Here is a 15,018-nt window from a genome sequence, read left to right as displayed (position 1 = left end):
TCGATTACTTTATCGATTAAGAAACAGAATCGGAACTTTTCTGTACAATTGACGCGTTAACTATCTATCTACACTCTATAAAAGACATAAAAACGTGGGTCTCTCTTAGTATTTCTAGATAGACGTATGGGGTAGATAGCCAGAACAATTTTTCGAACCGCAAAGACAGAGGGTGTCGCTGAGATCATGAACGGAATTAGCAACTCCATCGGCATAATTAAAAGTTATCTCCTCGCCGATTTCTATACATCTACATGCAAACAAACATAATCGAGGCACCACTCCTTCGACTCTGATAGGCACTAGTTTAGCGTTCGGTTCGCAGCTATGATTCGAGTACCGGCCGATGTTACCAAAATATTTAGGATCTATACACGTAACGATAACTCGATCGCCAATATGTTCCGAAACCACCAGAACGTAATTCATGCTATCCTTGTGTGCTTCGACTCTGCGTCGCGCTTCTTCTATACCGATCGCTTCACCGGCGTACTCGCAAATGAATTGGCCTTTCTTGATCGACTTGGTCGTGAACAGACCGAATCCTTTTCCTCCGACTTCCGACACGATTAAACTATCCAACGGTCCGTTCTGTACCACTCTATTACCGCAAGCTTCCCTACAGTTGCAGTGGGAGTTGCACTCGATTATTGGCCCTGCTAACTTCTCGTCCAATATCTGACCGTTAATATAATTAGGGGAACCCCGAGTACACGAGCAATCGGAGCACTTGGCTACGCAAGTACAACCTAGCGAGTACTCGGACTCGAAATCTTCTAGATTCACACCTGGGCCTGGTATGTTATTTACTACGTACATCACGCTCGGTATCTCGTGCTCGTATTCGTCTGCGCGAGCAGTTGCTTCCATGGTTACCAAACTTTTACGTCAACGAAGAACCCCAAAATCTTTGAAAGACTCTTTAGGGACGGGCAGCAGAAAATAAAGGGCAAATTTTGTTTTCGATGAGGACGTGCTGTACTAGTTTCAGCTCCTATAAATGAAATTCCAGTTGATTTACCGTTCGTTAAAATTCTGTTAGTTGAAATTCGCCACTGACCTTCAATGTAAAATTTTATATCCCACGTAGATAACCACGCTCAATAACGAGACTTTGGTAGTAAACTGTAATATCTTGGTCGACAACGCTTGAGGAGGCACGCTGTAACCAAGAACGAGAACATGTTTACCCGTAACGAGAAATTATTTACCCGTATCCACAAATAAAATACCTCATGAGGGGTGGTATATCTGATTGCTTCACTTTTCCCCAATGTTCCATAATTCCCGAAGTGTGGCCTATTCCAACGACTCCCACAACTCGAGGTTGTATTATCCCATTCGCGGTAAGTTTAGGCAGACACGCTTCTTGAAGAGAGTACGTGAGACACAAGTCCCTTTCTGTCACGAACACTTGCTCAACCGCTGGGAACTCTTCTTTTAGTTTGCTAATAAAATCGCTTACTACGCCTCGTTGCTTACAAGTTTCGACGAATTCCTTATTAATGTGGCCATCTATACGTATCAATTGCCACGTAAGCTTTATAATTTGCCACCAAGACAACAATTTCACTACGCGTTGAATTGTCGTTTTGATTGGCCTGTCCGACAATTGGACGACGCAATTTGGAATCTTTTTTGCCTCTTGAAATGCAGTACGAAATTCACCGCCGGGTGCCATACCAAGATCCTTGGTAACGTGGCTCAACATTCTTAACAACAAGATACGCAACAATCCATTGGAAGTTCCATATTCTTTTATCGTTTGAATAATGTGTTCTATAAGTAGAATACACGTGAGAGATAGAATACACAGAATATACATTTAAGTAAGAAATAACAGGAACTCACCGTAAGTTAGGCTATTGGCATATTGGTACAGGTCATCCTCGTTGTACTCCAACACGCTCACTCTGGATTTGCACAATTCGACCGCAACTATGTGTGGCTGTACAGCTTGAATTATCTTTCAATTGTGAAAAAATACATTTGTAATCATTCATATATATTTCTAACCAATAAAAAACAATGAAGTTCCATTTACTTACCATTGAGACATCGTTCTGGCTCTCGACACTGAAGTGTGCTGTTCCCACCAAATATAATTTTGCTCCTTCTGGTGTGGTGAGCAATGTCACGGTTTCTGGTAGCCTTTCATCTATGCTAGCGTCATATTTGTTTTGGTCCAATGTATTAATATTGGTATTCTTACTATTGCTATTGCTCTGGGTATTGAACCCTAACCATAAAGAGAAATCACTGATCAGGAATGACAATGAATTTGTAAATATCTCTGATGAATGTATGATTGTAAAAATTATTTACATTATTTACAATAAACATTGTAATGATATCTTTTAACTGACAATAATACCTTGACATTTTGATAATTTTCTTTTATTTCTACATTGCACTGGCATTTTGAAAGCACCAACTATTTTTGTGTTAAGTTCAGTCTATGATTTAATGGCCTTCCATTGATGCAATTATCACATTAGAGAGAGAGAGAGACAGTGAGACCTTGTGTGTTAGAAACCATACAACATTAGCAGTATCAAAGTACTTTTCAAAATAACAGTACAATTATTAGATTAATTCTTTTGATATTCCTAAGATCAAGTATAAAAATAAACTACAAAGGAAAGGAAAATGACTACAATGCATACTAACAATAGTTTTTGCTTCTAACGACAATAACTTTATATAACTTAAAAATTCCTTATTTATTTGTATATTATCACCATTCGTTTCATTCTCTTTTGGGTCCATCGAAGATGCCACTGTAGAAAATTCGTTTTCTGATTTAGACTCTGATTTATCTGATTTCCACTCATTGGTAATTAAATTCTTAGTCATTTCTTGCATGTCTGATTTAGACTTTGCATCAAAAGGGTCCCCTTCTTTAGTGACGCTTAAATGTTTGTCTTCTACTGACATTGGATTTTGGGGTACGTTCATGTTCAAATTTTCTAGACTTTTATTGTTTCTTGACAATTTTTACCTGACAATTAAAATATACGTCCCATTAAATTATTTATTTTTCGTTCCATCAGGTATTGGCAACCGAATTTGTTTCTTTATGAAATTTCTACTTTTCCATATGGGAACTGATTGAAACAATAAAAGTTACTTTTTTTTGTTTGTAAAAGTTACTTTATTTCGTATAACATTGATATTTGCTATATTAAATAAGATTATAGAAAAATTCCTGCGAATATCTTCAATTTTAATCGTTGGTAAATACAACTCTACATAACCTCAAAAAAGTAACAATATGGTTTTAAAAAACAGACGATTTCTACGATCGACGTGAATCAAGATTTCGTTAAAAATGTTACGCAGTCGAAGGGAAAAGTAACAATTGATATTGTTTTATCGATATGTTGTAATATTTTCCAACTTACAGGTAAAAATTGTAGAGGAAAAAAAGAAAACTGTCGACGGAATAGAACGGCAGCACGTGCAAAAAAATTTATCAAGTCGAACGAGATAAAAAGATTTTTCTGTTTATCAAATTCGTGAAATCTATCAAAGACAAATCAAAATTCGCGTAATTTTACTCACGATCTAAGGGAGTTTAACTTCTTCCCCCATTCATGAATAAACTATGAACGACAACCATAGATGGTGATAGGTGATAAATACAGGTAAATACACCAACTATATATAACGATCGACAACTATTGTTACCGACAAAGTGTCGATTATTTACATCTTTCGGATGTTTGTTATTATTTAGCGTTTTTTATTGATTACATTTATCAAATCTGCAATTTTCGTGCTCGGCAGCGTTTGTAGCGGTTTGTGGCCTGTGTTTGCATCCCAGTTGAATCTATCCTGATTTATCTTTATTTACGATAAGTATAACGTAAGTAACATTATAAAATTTACACCTAAACTTTGCAGTATATTTAACAACAAAGTAATACTTGAGTAACGATACTTGAGTTTCTCGATTACCCGAAATCCTGAAAGTAAACTTTAACTTTACCGAGTTCCTAACCTATATCTCTCGAAATCGTTGCAGAAAATGGCAAGGGAACCTGACGAAGAATTAAGGAAGGCGTTCTCGCAGCTTCACGAGAAAATGATTGACACCACGCAAAAGTTGAAATTAGCGGACATACAGATCGAGAAATTGAAAAGGTCGAAGCAACGCGCAGAGCTTACCGTCAAAGAAGTAAGCTCCTACCCGGTGGACACAAAGACTTACGAACCCGTCGGCAGAATGTTTCTGCTGGACGACATCGACAACATAAAAACAGGCTTGGACAAACGGATGAAGGCTGCTGACGAGAAAGTGAAAACTTTGGAAAACACCAAGACGTACTTGCAGCAGAACTTGAAAGAGTGCGAGAACAATATCAGAGAAATGATACAACAGAGGCAAAATAAAGACACGTCTGGTTGATGCTTTGTTTTCCAAACGAGAACTTTATCTCACCTTTGATCCCTTTGGGATTGTTTTGTATTCGCTTCCTTTCTTTCTTTGTCCATTGAGTTTGCTTATTGTAAGTACGTGTTTCATTGTATCGTAAATAATAAAATGCACAATTGAGTACAATTGTTGATTCTGAGAACTTTGTACTTTGTTAAATGTATTCCATACTTCCATTGTAGTTTAAAGTAGCATGCCGTGGAAGCTCTCTCCTTTGTTACGAACCAGTAAAAATACTGATTTTAGTTTCTAATTATTATTAATTTATTCCAGCAGAATTAATACATACAACAAACGGTTTTCCGTGGTACTTTTTACTTTTATCACTCATGCTCCCTTTCTCTCTCACTCTTTCCACACTCTCACTTGAATTCCTTAGCTAAGTCCTAAAATTACCCTTAAAAACGTATCGTGTGCCAACGCAATAATTTGGCGAAATTGGTAAAGACGAAAATAAAAAATGCTCCAGTGTTCTCGAATTCGGGGTAAAAAAAAGATTAAACGTCGATACGCTTACTGAAAGATCGGTTAATGGTTTTCTGTCTCGTAATTACATTTAGTCGTTTATTTACTAGTATAATGCATGGGGCGTGTCACACATCCGTCCTAGCTTATGAATTACTATGATACTCGTGTATGCGTGTATGTGTTCTGACATATGGTGCAAGTAGAATGTAACGACAGTATGTACAAAGATTATATCAAATTTGAATCTAAGTCCTATTTACTTTGACGGTGTTCGCCCGTGACGAATTCGGAGCCGAACGACCGATCCCTGCAAAATCGAATTACGTATATGTAATATATATATATATATATTATAGTTCATGTACTGTGTGCATTGTTGCATTATTTAAGTATCAAACAGACTTTTTTTGTGCCACTGCTCTCCACAAGTTCGTACGATTCAGTATCTTGGGACTCGGTTTAGAAGATTGAACAGAAAATCAACAACATCGCCATCGAGTTCTCGCTCTTGTAAACCCATGCATTACAGTAGCGTGTGTATTACGTACGAAAATGAATTCTCTTGGATACAATATGCAACGTCAGTCTTAACTAAAATGATTGCCATTGTTCATCATTGTATTTTCGATAATCCATGCGAGCATGCGATTCAAATGAAAAGAAAAAAAAAACCACTAGTTTCGCAAATTCGACTAAATCGAGTCTTTTCTGCGTGAAATGTAAATCAGAAATAAAAAAAATGAAACGTTGCGAATAAATTATGCGAACGACCGCTCGAATCAGCCTACCACATGATAAACTGCACACGTAGATCCACGACGTAAAACTATTCGTTTCTTAAATAAGTTTTCCTTTTTTTTTTCTTTTTTTAAGTAAAATGTACTTATCGTTACGTTTACGATACACCGGCCAATGAAGAAATAGAAATCATGCTCTTGATTCGTCTCGAGAAAATAATTTACGCTGTTCTCCACAGAGACCGTATGTATAAATACAAAAAGAGGGACATGAAAACTTCGATGTCGGACGCCAATTGTATATGTAATAAATACAGGGAGTAATGTGATTTAGATGTAAAATATTTACGCACGCGTAAACGTGTCTGCTTCTTTTTTTCTTTTTTTGTAACACTTTTTTTTTTAACCCTTAGCGTCTTCTCTTTAATGAAAATTCGGCTAAAAATCGTAATTTACGAAAAATAATACAGCGCCGCACGATTGCGCGTCAAGGTGGTGCAATCGGCGCCATTTTGAGTTCTCTCGTTTGAGCCACTGTTCGTCAATGTTTTGCTCTTCAAGCTGAAAATTAAATTACATTTGTAAGTAATCGTTCGTCTGTCAGGTGATTTGTTCTTCGGTAGAATATTCTATTGAAACGTTTGAAGCATATAATGGTTTCTCGTAGACAACCTGTGTACAAACCTGTGAATCCTTGCGGTGGTTGACCCGGTACTGAGTATTGCGGTCTAAAGTTACCGAAATTGGCAGCGCCAGCGAAAGTAGCGGGTAACTGTCCGCCGGAGAAGCCAGCAGGGAATTGCTGCGCCAGCAGGGCCGCTTGACCCGACTGTGAACTGCTACCACCGGGTGCCGTGGCCGCCAGTCGACTCAATATCGACCTCTCCGACATCTGAAGTCTTTGAGCAACGGGTGGAATGCGAGCTAGAGTTGCTGGTAAGCGGCTCACGTCTGACTTCATATCGGACAGTAGCTCTTCCAATTGATTTAGTACCTGCGGTGAATCGTTTAAATTTTTAAACTGCGGATTACTTGTATTGTTATCCAAGTAGCAGAAGAGTTATCCAACTGTTTCACCTTATGCAACACAGCGTTTGCTGGCTTATTGCCGGCAAGGCTCTCTTTGCTAAGATGTTGATGCGATTCAGCAAGGCACTCGACTTCGGCAAATCTTGCATTCAGGCTCATCGCAGGATGGTTAGGGTCCTGCGTTAAGTTCAGGTACGCGGCTCTTCTCAACTGCTCTTCTATCACTAACGCCTGCTCCAACAGCTTGAAGCGTCGAGCCAGGAATTTATTTTTTATCTCTAAGAAGTTACCCTTGCCCACATCCATTTTGAAAGGTTCGTTTATTATCGCGAACCTGCAAGGAACAGTGGAATTGTTAAGTAAAGCCTCGAAATGGAGCGCTCCGAGTTTCTTTCTTGCTATCGATATTAACGTTACCTGATATCGTTCTGAATGTCCTGCCAGCGACCGTAGCCGTGCGTGACGATACCAGCCAGCAGCCAGTAGTCGTGTCTTCGATGCCATATTTCATATTCACGGCCAGGTACCGCGGCTTTCTCTTCGTTCAGCCATAACGTGTGCAATTCCGTGAATCCACCATCGGCGATATTGAACATGAACTTACGTTTAGGCTTTATCACCTCCGTGTCGCAGTCCTTGGCGACGTCTTTGTCTTTGACATCTTTGTCCTGCGAACAGGAAAATGAGAAATACGTTAACCGAGATGAACTTTATAGCCTCGCACCACGGAATCGATAAATACCTCTCGCTTTTCAGCTTCCTCCTCGTCGTCTTTAACTATGACAACATCCTCCTCGGACTCTACTTTCGTTTTATTTTCGCTACTTTCCGTCTTCTCGTCGTGTTTCGTCGCCGATCTCTCATCCTTTGCATCAGACTTGTCTTTCTCCTTCTCCGTTCCTTCCGCCTCGACGTCTTCTTTCTTTACGTCGTCTTTGTCCTTATCTTTCTCGGCGTTACTCTCCTCTTCCTCCTTGGAGTCCTTTGATTCCTCGATCGCGTCCTTTCTGTCGACACTCTGCGAAAAGTGGTAGCATGTTATCCAACTGTTGTGCAATTTAAGAAAGAAATACAGGGGATAAATACGAACTTCCTTGTCCTTCTGTTCCTCTTTGATTTCCTTTCCTTCGGACACCTCGGAATTCGGTTTGTTCAGCTCGCTGACGGTGATACTAAGAGCCGAGGTTGGAGTAGGAGTCGCGGCAGGACTTGGACTAGGTGCGTTCGAGGTGGCTGGTGTCGCACTGGTGCTGCTGGTGCCGGTCGCCCCGTCGACTCCACCTTCCAGCTTCACAGGCTCCACCGGCTTGCGGATCATCTCGGGCATCGAGTAATATCCGTTTATATGTTCGAATTCTTGTACCTGGAAGAACAACGTTGTCGATCAGCGTGTCCTTATCGTTACATTAGCGCGATCCGCGAATGAAAATGAATCGGTGCACGTGCCTTCTTCCTGATCAGCGACATCACGCCGATTCTGGTTAAGACGTGCTGTCTATTGAGACCTTCCTTTGGCACGCCATCGGCGAACGTCTCGGCGTTGTCAGCGCCGGGCTCGCAGAGGTGTCGCATGAATAGCGAAACGTACGCCTTGAAGTTCTTCTCCGATTTACCCCGCAGATCCCGTACAAGCCTAAAATGCGACAATATACTTTAACAGAACTTTAAATTAACTGACGAACGACGGTGTGCGGACGACTAACCACTGAGAGTTGAACGCGTCCTGCGGCGGCATGCCGTAACGCATGATCGCGTTGAGGAATGCCTTTCGTTGCCTAGCGTTGAAGCCCAATACCTAAACAAAAAGATATCTCATGAAATGTTCGCAGAGCTGTGCGCTTAACGGTGGTACAGAGGGATTCGCGTGTATCGTACTTCTATGTTTCCGTTCACTCGAGCAAGCAACGGCGGCAGAGGTCGATCTTTCTCGTCTCTCCTCTCCAATCTTCGCCTACTTCTGCGAGACAACAGGTCTCCGTCGCCCTTCTCGTCGAAGTCGTCGTCCTCTTTGTCGTCGTCGCTCGGTGCGCTGAAATCGCTGTTATAGTCGGACAGGTTCTCCTGCCACGGCTGATCGTCTCTCGTCCCTTGGTCTCCGGTTACCACGCCGTCGTTGTAGTTCACCTGCTTCCGTACTCGTTTACCTACGATTAATTACCATTGTTTAACTATCCACGAATAGCGACGTTTATGTATACACACCTTTTCCAAGAGTTCTAGCGATATCTTCCTGCTGCTGTTCGTAGTGGTGTCTCAACAGTTTGATCCAATAAGCGGGATCCGTGTTCTCAGCTTCCTGCTTGATGATCTCCGTGTCCGCCTCTTCCTCCGTCTCGCCCTCCTTGGTCACGTAGGACGCAACCTTGAAGGAGCTTAAGTATTCGTTGGCCCAGTTCTCCTTCTGTTCGATACCCTCCTTGCTTCTGTCCAACAATTCAGCGACAGCCTTGTCGTCGTAATGGATGGCCTCGTCCTCTTTACCCTCTTCCTCCTTGAAGAGTTCCTCGGTACCGAACCGCAGGATGTCGTCGAGTTCCTGTTTGCTGAAGTTAGCGCCCTTCCCGCCCATTCCGGGTCTGACGACCAAGTGGGTGAGCATCATCTTGCGTTTCGCTACCTGCGTCACTCGTTCCTCGACGGAATTGCGGGTAACGAATCTGTAGATCATGACCTTGTTGGCCTGACCGATTCTGTGAGCTCTACTGAACGCTTGGATGTCGTTGTGCGGGTTCCAATCGGAGTCGTAGATGATGACGGTGTCCGCGGTTGCCAGGTTGATACCTAGACCACCGGCCCGAGTGGAGAGCAGGAAAACGAATTGCTGCGCGCCGGGCGCATTGAATCTGTCTATAGCCTCTTGTCGCTGGGCGCCTGTAATGTTGCCATCGATTCTCTCGTACTTGTAACCCTCCCCTTCTAGATAGTCCTCGAGGATGTCCAACATTTTCGTCATCTGCGAGAAGATCAGCACTCTGTGCCCGCCGTCCCTCAGTCTCTTCAACATTTTGCTCAAAAGCACGAGCTTCCCAGCCGCCTTGATCAACGCGGATGTCTCGTAGCTTCCGTTAGGCGCGGTAGGCGCCTCCTGAGACGCAGCTGGGAATAGGTAAGGATGGTTGCAACACTTCTTCAGGTCCATCATGATGTTCAATAGCGACACCTGTTGACCACCTCCCTTGGGATTCAACGCCTCGAAGTTCCTCGTCAATATGTACTTGTAATATTTCTTCTGCATGGGAGACAGTTCGACGCGAACGATGAACTCGGACTTGCTCGGCATGTTCTTCAACACGTCGGCTTTCAATCTCCTCAGCATGTGAGGGCCGAGCAACTCGTGCAGCTTCTTCACTTGCTCCTCCTTCGAGATGTCGGCGAACTCGTTTTGGAACGTGGCCAAGTCGTTGAACTTGTCGCGGCACAGGAAATTCAGCAGATGGAAAAGTTCTTCCAGGTTGTTTTGCAGCGGGGTACCGGTTAACAATAACTTGTACGCGATATTGTAGGACGCCAATAATCTGAAGAACTTTGACTGATTAGATTTCAGCCTGTGCGCTTCGTCTACCACTAATACGGCCCAGTCTATCGATCCCAGGCATGCGGAATCGATAGAGATGAGCTCGTAACTGGTGAGCAGAACGTTGAATTTAATTTGAGACGATCGAATCTTCGAGGCTCGACCACCGCGTACGGCACCTTCTTCGAAGGACAACTCGTTCTCTCGTATCACGATACGGCTATCCTTGTCGCCTGGAATTAATAAACTGATAACATTTGTGTCCCTTAATGAGTTGAGGAGCTTAGAATTCGTTTGCTTACCGACATACGTGACGCAGTAGAAGTCAGGCGCCCAGGTTTCGAATTCACGCTCCCAATTGATGATGGTCGAGAGGGGAACGGATACGAGGAAGGGTCCTTTGCAATGACCTTCCTTGTACAACGAATACAGGAAAGTGATAGTTTGAATAGTTTTTCCCAGACCCATCTCGTCTGCCAGAATGGTGTCTATACCTTGGCCCCAGGAATATCTCAACCAATTCAAACCCTGCGAAGCAATGGAGGATACAGAACATGTATACTAAATCCTTATAAATACTCGAGTAATTTCATGATTTTATACTAACTTCTAATTGATAAGGGTGTAACTGCATGCCGGTTTGATCCAAGTACTCCGGTTGTCGTTCGTACTTCTTTTTGAGATCTGTGGTAGGTTTATCTGGCGGCGGTGTATACCGTTTAGGCGTTCTCTCTTCGTCATCGATTATCTCACGAGCCTTCGACTTTTTACCTTTACCTAGACGATAGTTACATGGTCACCGTTACGGCCTATTTCAAACGAAAGGAACGAGAACAAAGGAAAAATAAATTAACCGACTCTTCTCACCCTTCTTGCCCTTGCGAGAGGAGCTACCATCGCAACAGTTCGCTGCTCTGAGATCCAAATAATATTCGATGGCCTGCTTCAGGCCAGGAATATCTTCGTGCTCGTCCTCCCACGTGGCTTGGTCGTATCCTAACTCTCTCCATTTAACGAGATAGGTTGCTCTGCCGTCCCTCGACAACCGATGATTAATTACCCGGTGCACCACGAGCCACTCTGGTCGAACTCCGTAACGATAGAATCGTTCTTCCAAATTATAGTCGTCCCTGTTGGTGGCGCCGTCCTGTTCTTTCAACCGTTTCACACGGGAATCGCTTTCGTCCAAAGGTTCCTCTAATTTAGGAGGTTCGTCCATGTCGTACTTTCGCGAATAATTCCTGCGACAAACAAACACATTGAGTCGCTGTACAGTTGATCGCGCGTAATTGATGCGTACCTGAACATGAGGGGGTGGAAAACGTCAAACTGTAGCTCCGTGATCCAGTCGCAGTGCCAATACGACATGTCCGCCCATTTGACGAAAAACTCGCGCATCTTGCGTTGTTTGGGAGCTGCCTTACTCGTAGAAGGCTCTTCCGACGGTGTTTCTGGATACTCCTTCCACCTCCATGTCAAGATCTTTGCAACTGTCGAGAATGAAGAAGGAAGTGAGCTGTACGCTAACCTTTACCTTACTTAACCTGCTCCTTTATCCTGTTCCCTACATACCTTTCCCACGTAAAGGTGGACAAGAGCATCTAGGGCACTTCCAGTCGCCGTCAGGGATATCCGAGAGCGGTGGGTTCAAACAATGCGTGTGATACGCGCTGGTACAGCTATCGCAGCATAGCAATTCACCACCGTCTTTACATACTCTACAGAATTCCATGTGTTCGTCGTCGTCGTCGGCTGCACCTGAAGATCAAGTTTACGGTTCGATAAATTTCAACACGCGCATACTACTTTCCATCTGTTCATCTCAACATGACGGGCGGGACGATAGGTGTACAGAGTATGTACCAATATAATAGGATCATCCACTTCTGGATCAATGGATCGAACTTCTTTCTAGCAATTAACGAGTCGCTTTCGTAGAGTCTTAAATTTTGTTATGTGTACCAAAGTGATGGCCTCGTCCACATCTCTCGAGGCTGTCATTTGGATGAGGCTATCATTTTGGTACACACCATAGGATCATGAGGAAGGTACCTGTAATACCTTCTCCTTCGCAGTGAGGGCAACTCCATTTTCCTTCAGGCGTTTCTTCCAACTCTGGCTCTAGACACACCAAGTGGTATGCTCTAGGGCAGGTATCGCACAATATAATTTCTCCACCTTGTTGGCATACTTCGCAATAATCCTGATGGTCGGTCTGCGCAAAGATAAATATGATAGACAAAAATAGGTGAAATTTATTCTCTAAACAAACCGAAGGAAGGAAGACAGCTCGAATTACCTGGAGACCTTCCTCTCCGTCCGGAAACTTTGACGTAGTCTTCGTCTTTTTCTTCTTTTTTGTTTTGTTTCCAATTTTAGTCTTCGCCTTCCTACGGACGGGAGGCTCCGCAGGCGGTTCGACTCCGTTTTCTTCAGCGTTCCCTTTGTTTGTCCCGTCCGCACCGGAAGGCTCTTCGGCGTCAGCCAGCATTTGCTCGAACTCCATATCGGAGTCTCTGTCGCTCCCAACTCCGCTACCTTCCGCTTCCTCGTCCTAAACAGTAACGTTAGCAATTAACAAAAAGAATCCTCAATGATTCAAAGGTACGCGACGAATTTTAATTACCGAGCTTCCCCGTTTACGTTTTCCAAGCTTAATCTTGAGCGTCGGTACTTTGGAAGCTTTCTTTCCTTTCTTCGCCCTGGATCCCCTCGACTTTCGCTTCCTGTCGCTGTCTTCGTCGTCGTCCTCCTCGTCTTCGCCTTCTTGCACCGCGCCGCTGCGATTCGGCCTCGAATTTCTGCTGTCGTCGTCCACGTTCGCGGACGATACATCCGCATCCGGCTGCGTATGAGGATTCAGTTCGGAGAAGTCTCGCCATTTGGCAGCTACCAACATCATAAGCTTCGACATTGGAACCTAAACGCGCAGAGTACAAAAGTGAGAGAATATGTTCGAGGGAATTGCGAAATTACTTAAACGCCAAAGGCTTACTTTAGGATTTTCCTTCGCGAGAAGTGGTCTGACGTGTTGCTGGAACAACTTATACGTAGTTAAATTCTGAAAGTCTGCATCCGTGTACTCGATCTGTACATCGGTCAACCCGAAAGTATTGCAAACTTCTTCGATGGTAGGCATCCCTGTTGTGGGTTCCTGACTCGGAGGGGCAGGTGGTGGGTGACTGGACGACTTCCTGGACGAGGACTTTCTGCTCTTCCTGTTACCAGCATAGTCGCTGTCCTCTCCAGCTATGTCACCTGCTTCGCCGCCGCCTCCAAAGTCGCTTTCCTGCAATTTAAAAAATAGAAAATTAACGATTCTTAAGTTTTAGGTAATTATGTATTCTATATCAGACTAAGGAAGGTAGTTACATCTCCAGAATCAGATTTTTTCTTCTTCTTCTTCTTCTTGCCCTTCTTATCCTCGCTGCGAGCTTTACGCTTCTTCCCCTTTTTCTTTTTTCGTTCCTCAGGCTCGTAATCGTCATCTTCCTCCTGCGTTGACAAATATTTAATAAAAATATTATCTCACAAACGTGCTAAAATGATCAAAGTTTACGCAGGAGATGCTTACTAATCTCTGAGATTCCTCCGCGTCGGATGAACCATCCACTTGCTGGCCAACAGTTGAAACTTGAACTCCGGTTTCATCCACATCGTCTTCTCCTGCAAGCGAAACATGCAAATATAATAAAATATATATTTAATACGGTTTATATTTATTTACTGTTGTAATACACGTTGTGCATATCAATCATAAAATACTTTAAGACTCTGCAATATTCTCAGGACTGTCGCAGTACAATCACCGGTAACATGTAACCGATATTAAGCAGCCGTGTGCCTCTGACTTATATAAAATCAATATCTGTATATCCATTACTATACAGATTTATCAAAAAATAATCTATACATGGGGAAAATATTAATTGGGCGTTAGATGATGTTATTTCAATCATCTTTTTTTTACTTTATATTTTTTTAATGAAAAATTTGTTAAATTTTGCGCGACCTTGACTTTTTTCAAGTCACAATGCCCATTGGAAAACGATTCGAAACGAGTTTTCAAGAGTAAAAAGAAAAACGAAGCCTCGATTCGCGAAACGAATCGATAGCAACGTTTACCGAATAAAACCGATTTTTTTCTTTTTATATTTTAATTCAGGAAAAAACGTTTGGAATGACAAAAAATCGGCACAATCGGACAGAATCCCGTTAAAAGGGTTCGTTCGTGCAAGAGGAAGCATAATTACGAAAATAAAATCAATTAATCGGAGCGTACAAATTATTTGGCATTAATCTGCCAGTTCGGTAAACGCTTTGTACGAGTGTGCGTCCGCCATTTTCTTCGAAAGGGCTCAACATCACATTGCTTGTCTATATTTTATATTTTCGTTATTATCGCGGGATTCTGTGCACGTGTACGTCGGTTCGGTGCATGGAAAAGGGTTATCGTCTAAATCATCGTCCTTTGATTACAGGACACGCTCCCGAATTCTTATTAAATCCAGGAACACGCGTTCTTTCCACGCGCGCGTACACGCCGCGTGCATGTGTGCGTCACCAGTGGTTCTTAACCGCTGTTTGTGTTTTTATGCTATTACTCTATCATAAATGCACGAAATCAGCAGACTGGGTGCAATGATCTAATAAATAGAGTTGAAGTTTGTATACTAATTACAAAGTTATTTTTATGTAGATAACATTCTAGGTATCGCTCTGCCACTTGGTTCACTGTATGGACGCATACTTCTGGTATGAATATCTACTTTGAAAGCATTTGGTTATTTAGTAAAATGGGTAGAAAAGTAAGGTGTTTGTTTCTTGTTTGC

General features: G+C 42.7%; 4 protein-coding genes across 13 annotated transcripts in view; 1 reads left to right on the top strand and 3 right to left on the bottom strand.

Moving 5' to 3' along the window:
• Positions 1-114: 114 nt before the first annotated feature.
• LOC128881957 (probable histone-lysine N-methyltransferase set-23) lies at positions 115-870 on the bottom strand. Its single transcript, XM_054133431.1, has one exon. The coding sequence runs from the start codon at positions 868-870 to the stop codon at positions 115-117; it is 756 nt and encodes a 251-aa protein (XP_053989406.1).
• LOC128881911 (traB domain-containing protein) lies at positions 855-3,667 on the bottom strand. Of its 3 annotated transcripts, none has more exons than XM_054133343.1 (7): positions 3,565-3,667; positions 2,742-3,001; positions 2,049-2,239; positions 1,852-1,966; positions 1,233-1,779; positions 1,061-1,162; positions 855-994 (listed from the first exon to the last, which is right to left on the bottom strand). In XM_054133343.1, the coding sequence occupies exons 2-6, from the start codon at positions 2,956-2,958 to the stop codon at positions 1,063-1,065; spliced, it is 1,170 nt and encodes a 389-aa protein (XP_053989318.1). In that variant the 5' UTR covers positions 2,959-3,001; positions 3,565-3,667; the 3' UTR covers positions 855-994; positions 1,061-1,062. The 3 variants fall into 3 exon arrangements, with proteins under 3 accessions (XP_053989318.1, XP_053989317.1, XP_053989319.1); XM_054133342.1 differs by lacking the exon at positions 3,565-3,667 and adding an exon at positions 3,405-3,536; XM_054133344.1 differs by lacking the exons at positions 2,742-3,001; positions 3,565-3,667 and adding an exon at positions 2,375-2,617.
• LOC128881920 (prefoldin subunit 1) lies at positions 3,506-4,564 on the top strand. Of its 2 annotated transcripts, XM_054133361.1 has the most exons (3): positions 3,506-3,647; positions 3,790-3,868; positions 4,028-4,564. In XM_054133361.1, the coding sequence occupies exon 3, from the start codon at positions 4,031-4,033 to the stop codon at positions 4,409-4,411; it is 381 nt and encodes a 126-aa protein (XP_053989336.1). In that variant the 5' UTR covers positions 3,506-3,647; positions 3,790-3,868; positions 4,028-4,030; the 3' UTR covers positions 4,412-4,564. The 2 variants fall into 2 exon arrangements, with proteins under 2 accessions (XP_053989336.1, XP_053989335.1); XM_054133360.1 differs by lacking the exon at positions 3,506-3,647 and having other exon boundaries at positions 3,654-3,868.
• Positions 4,565-4,678: 114 nt separating this feature from the next.
• The window catches only part of LOC128881894 (chromodomain-helicase-DNA-binding protein Mi-2 homolog), an 11,866-nt gene continuing 1,526 nt past the window's right edge, over positions 4,679-15,018 (bottom strand). Inside the window, exons 2-22 of one of the 7 annotated variants that reach the window (XM_054133290.1) lie at positions 13,761-13,852; positions 13,559-13,681; positions 13,182-13,475; positions 12,813-13,106; positions 12,486-12,740; positions 12,239-12,401; positions 11,759-11,944; positions 11,487-11,676; positions 11,045-11,427; positions 10,794-10,963; positions 10,489-10,714; positions 8,875-10,419; positions 8,548-8,816; positions 8,376-8,467; positions 8,119-8,323; positions 7,763-8,035; positions 7,415-7,690; positions 7,090-7,340; positions 6,721-7,006; positions 6,328-6,637; positions 4,679-6,204 (exon numbers count right to left, since the gene is read on the bottom strand). In XM_054133290.1, the coding sequence (XP_053989265.1) occupies positions 6,200-6,204; positions 6,328-6,637; positions 6,721-7,006; positions 7,090-7,340; positions 7,415-7,690; positions 7,763-8,035; positions 8,119-8,323; positions 8,376-8,467; positions 8,548-8,816; positions 8,875-10,419; positions 10,489-10,714; positions 10,794-10,963; positions 11,045-11,427; positions 11,487-11,676; positions 11,759-11,944; positions 12,239-12,401; positions 12,486-12,740; positions 12,813-13,106; positions 13,182-13,475; positions 13,559-13,681; positions 13,761-13,852 (5,888 nt within the window). In that variant the 3' untranslated portion in view covers positions 4,679-6,199. The remainder of the gene's footprint in view (positions 6,205-6,327; positions 6,638-6,720; positions 7,007-7,089; positions 7,341-7,414; positions 7,691-7,762; positions 8,036-8,118; positions 8,324-8,375; positions 8,468-8,547; positions 8,817-8,874; positions 10,420-10,488; positions 10,715-10,793; positions 10,964-11,044; positions 11,428-11,486; positions 11,677-11,758; positions 11,945-12,238; positions 12,402-12,485; positions 12,741-12,812; positions 13,107-13,181; positions 13,476-13,558; positions 13,682-13,760; positions 13,853-15,018) is intronic. The other 6 variants (XM_054133294.1, XM_054133292.1, XM_054133295.1 and 3 more) reach the window with 6 other exon arrangements.

The sequence above is a fragment of the Hylaeus volcanicus genome, chromosome 9, assembly GCF_026283585.1.
Source record: "Hylaeus volcanicus isolate JK05 chromosome 9, UHH_iyHylVolc1.0_haploid, whole genome shotgun sequence".
Lineage (NCBI taxonomy): Eukaryota > Metazoa > Arthropoda > Insecta > Hymenoptera > Colletidae > Hylaeus > Hylaeus volcanicus.
Note: the sequence above shows the minus strand (reverse complement) of the source record. Positions and strands in the feature narration are given on the sequence as shown.

What these genes read in the sequence shown, in the direction of transcription:
- LOC128881957 (XM_054133431.1), bottom strand. Translation starts at nt 870, where the DNA reads ATGGAAGCAACTGCTCGCGCAGACGAATACGAGCACGAGATACCGAGC.
- LOC128881911 (XM_054133343.1), bottom strand. Translation starts at nt 2,958, where the DNA reads ATGAACGTACCCCAAAATCCAATGTCAGTAGAAGACAAACATTTAAGC. An exon ending in AAAAGAGAATGAAACGAATG is followed by an intron (nt 2,240 to 2,741) that starts GTGATAATATAC and finishes CTTTATGGTTAG; the next exon opens with GGTTCAATACCCAGAGCAAT. An exon ending in GATATACCACCCCTCATGAG is followed by an intron (nt 1,163 to 1,232) that starts GTATTTTATTTG and finishes TCTTGGTTACAG; the next exon opens with CGTGCCTCCTCAAGCGTTGT.
- LOC128881920 (XM_054133361.1), top strand. Translation starts at nt 4,031, where the DNA reads ATGGCAAGGGAACCTGACGAAGAATTAAGGAAGGCGTTCTCGCAGCTT.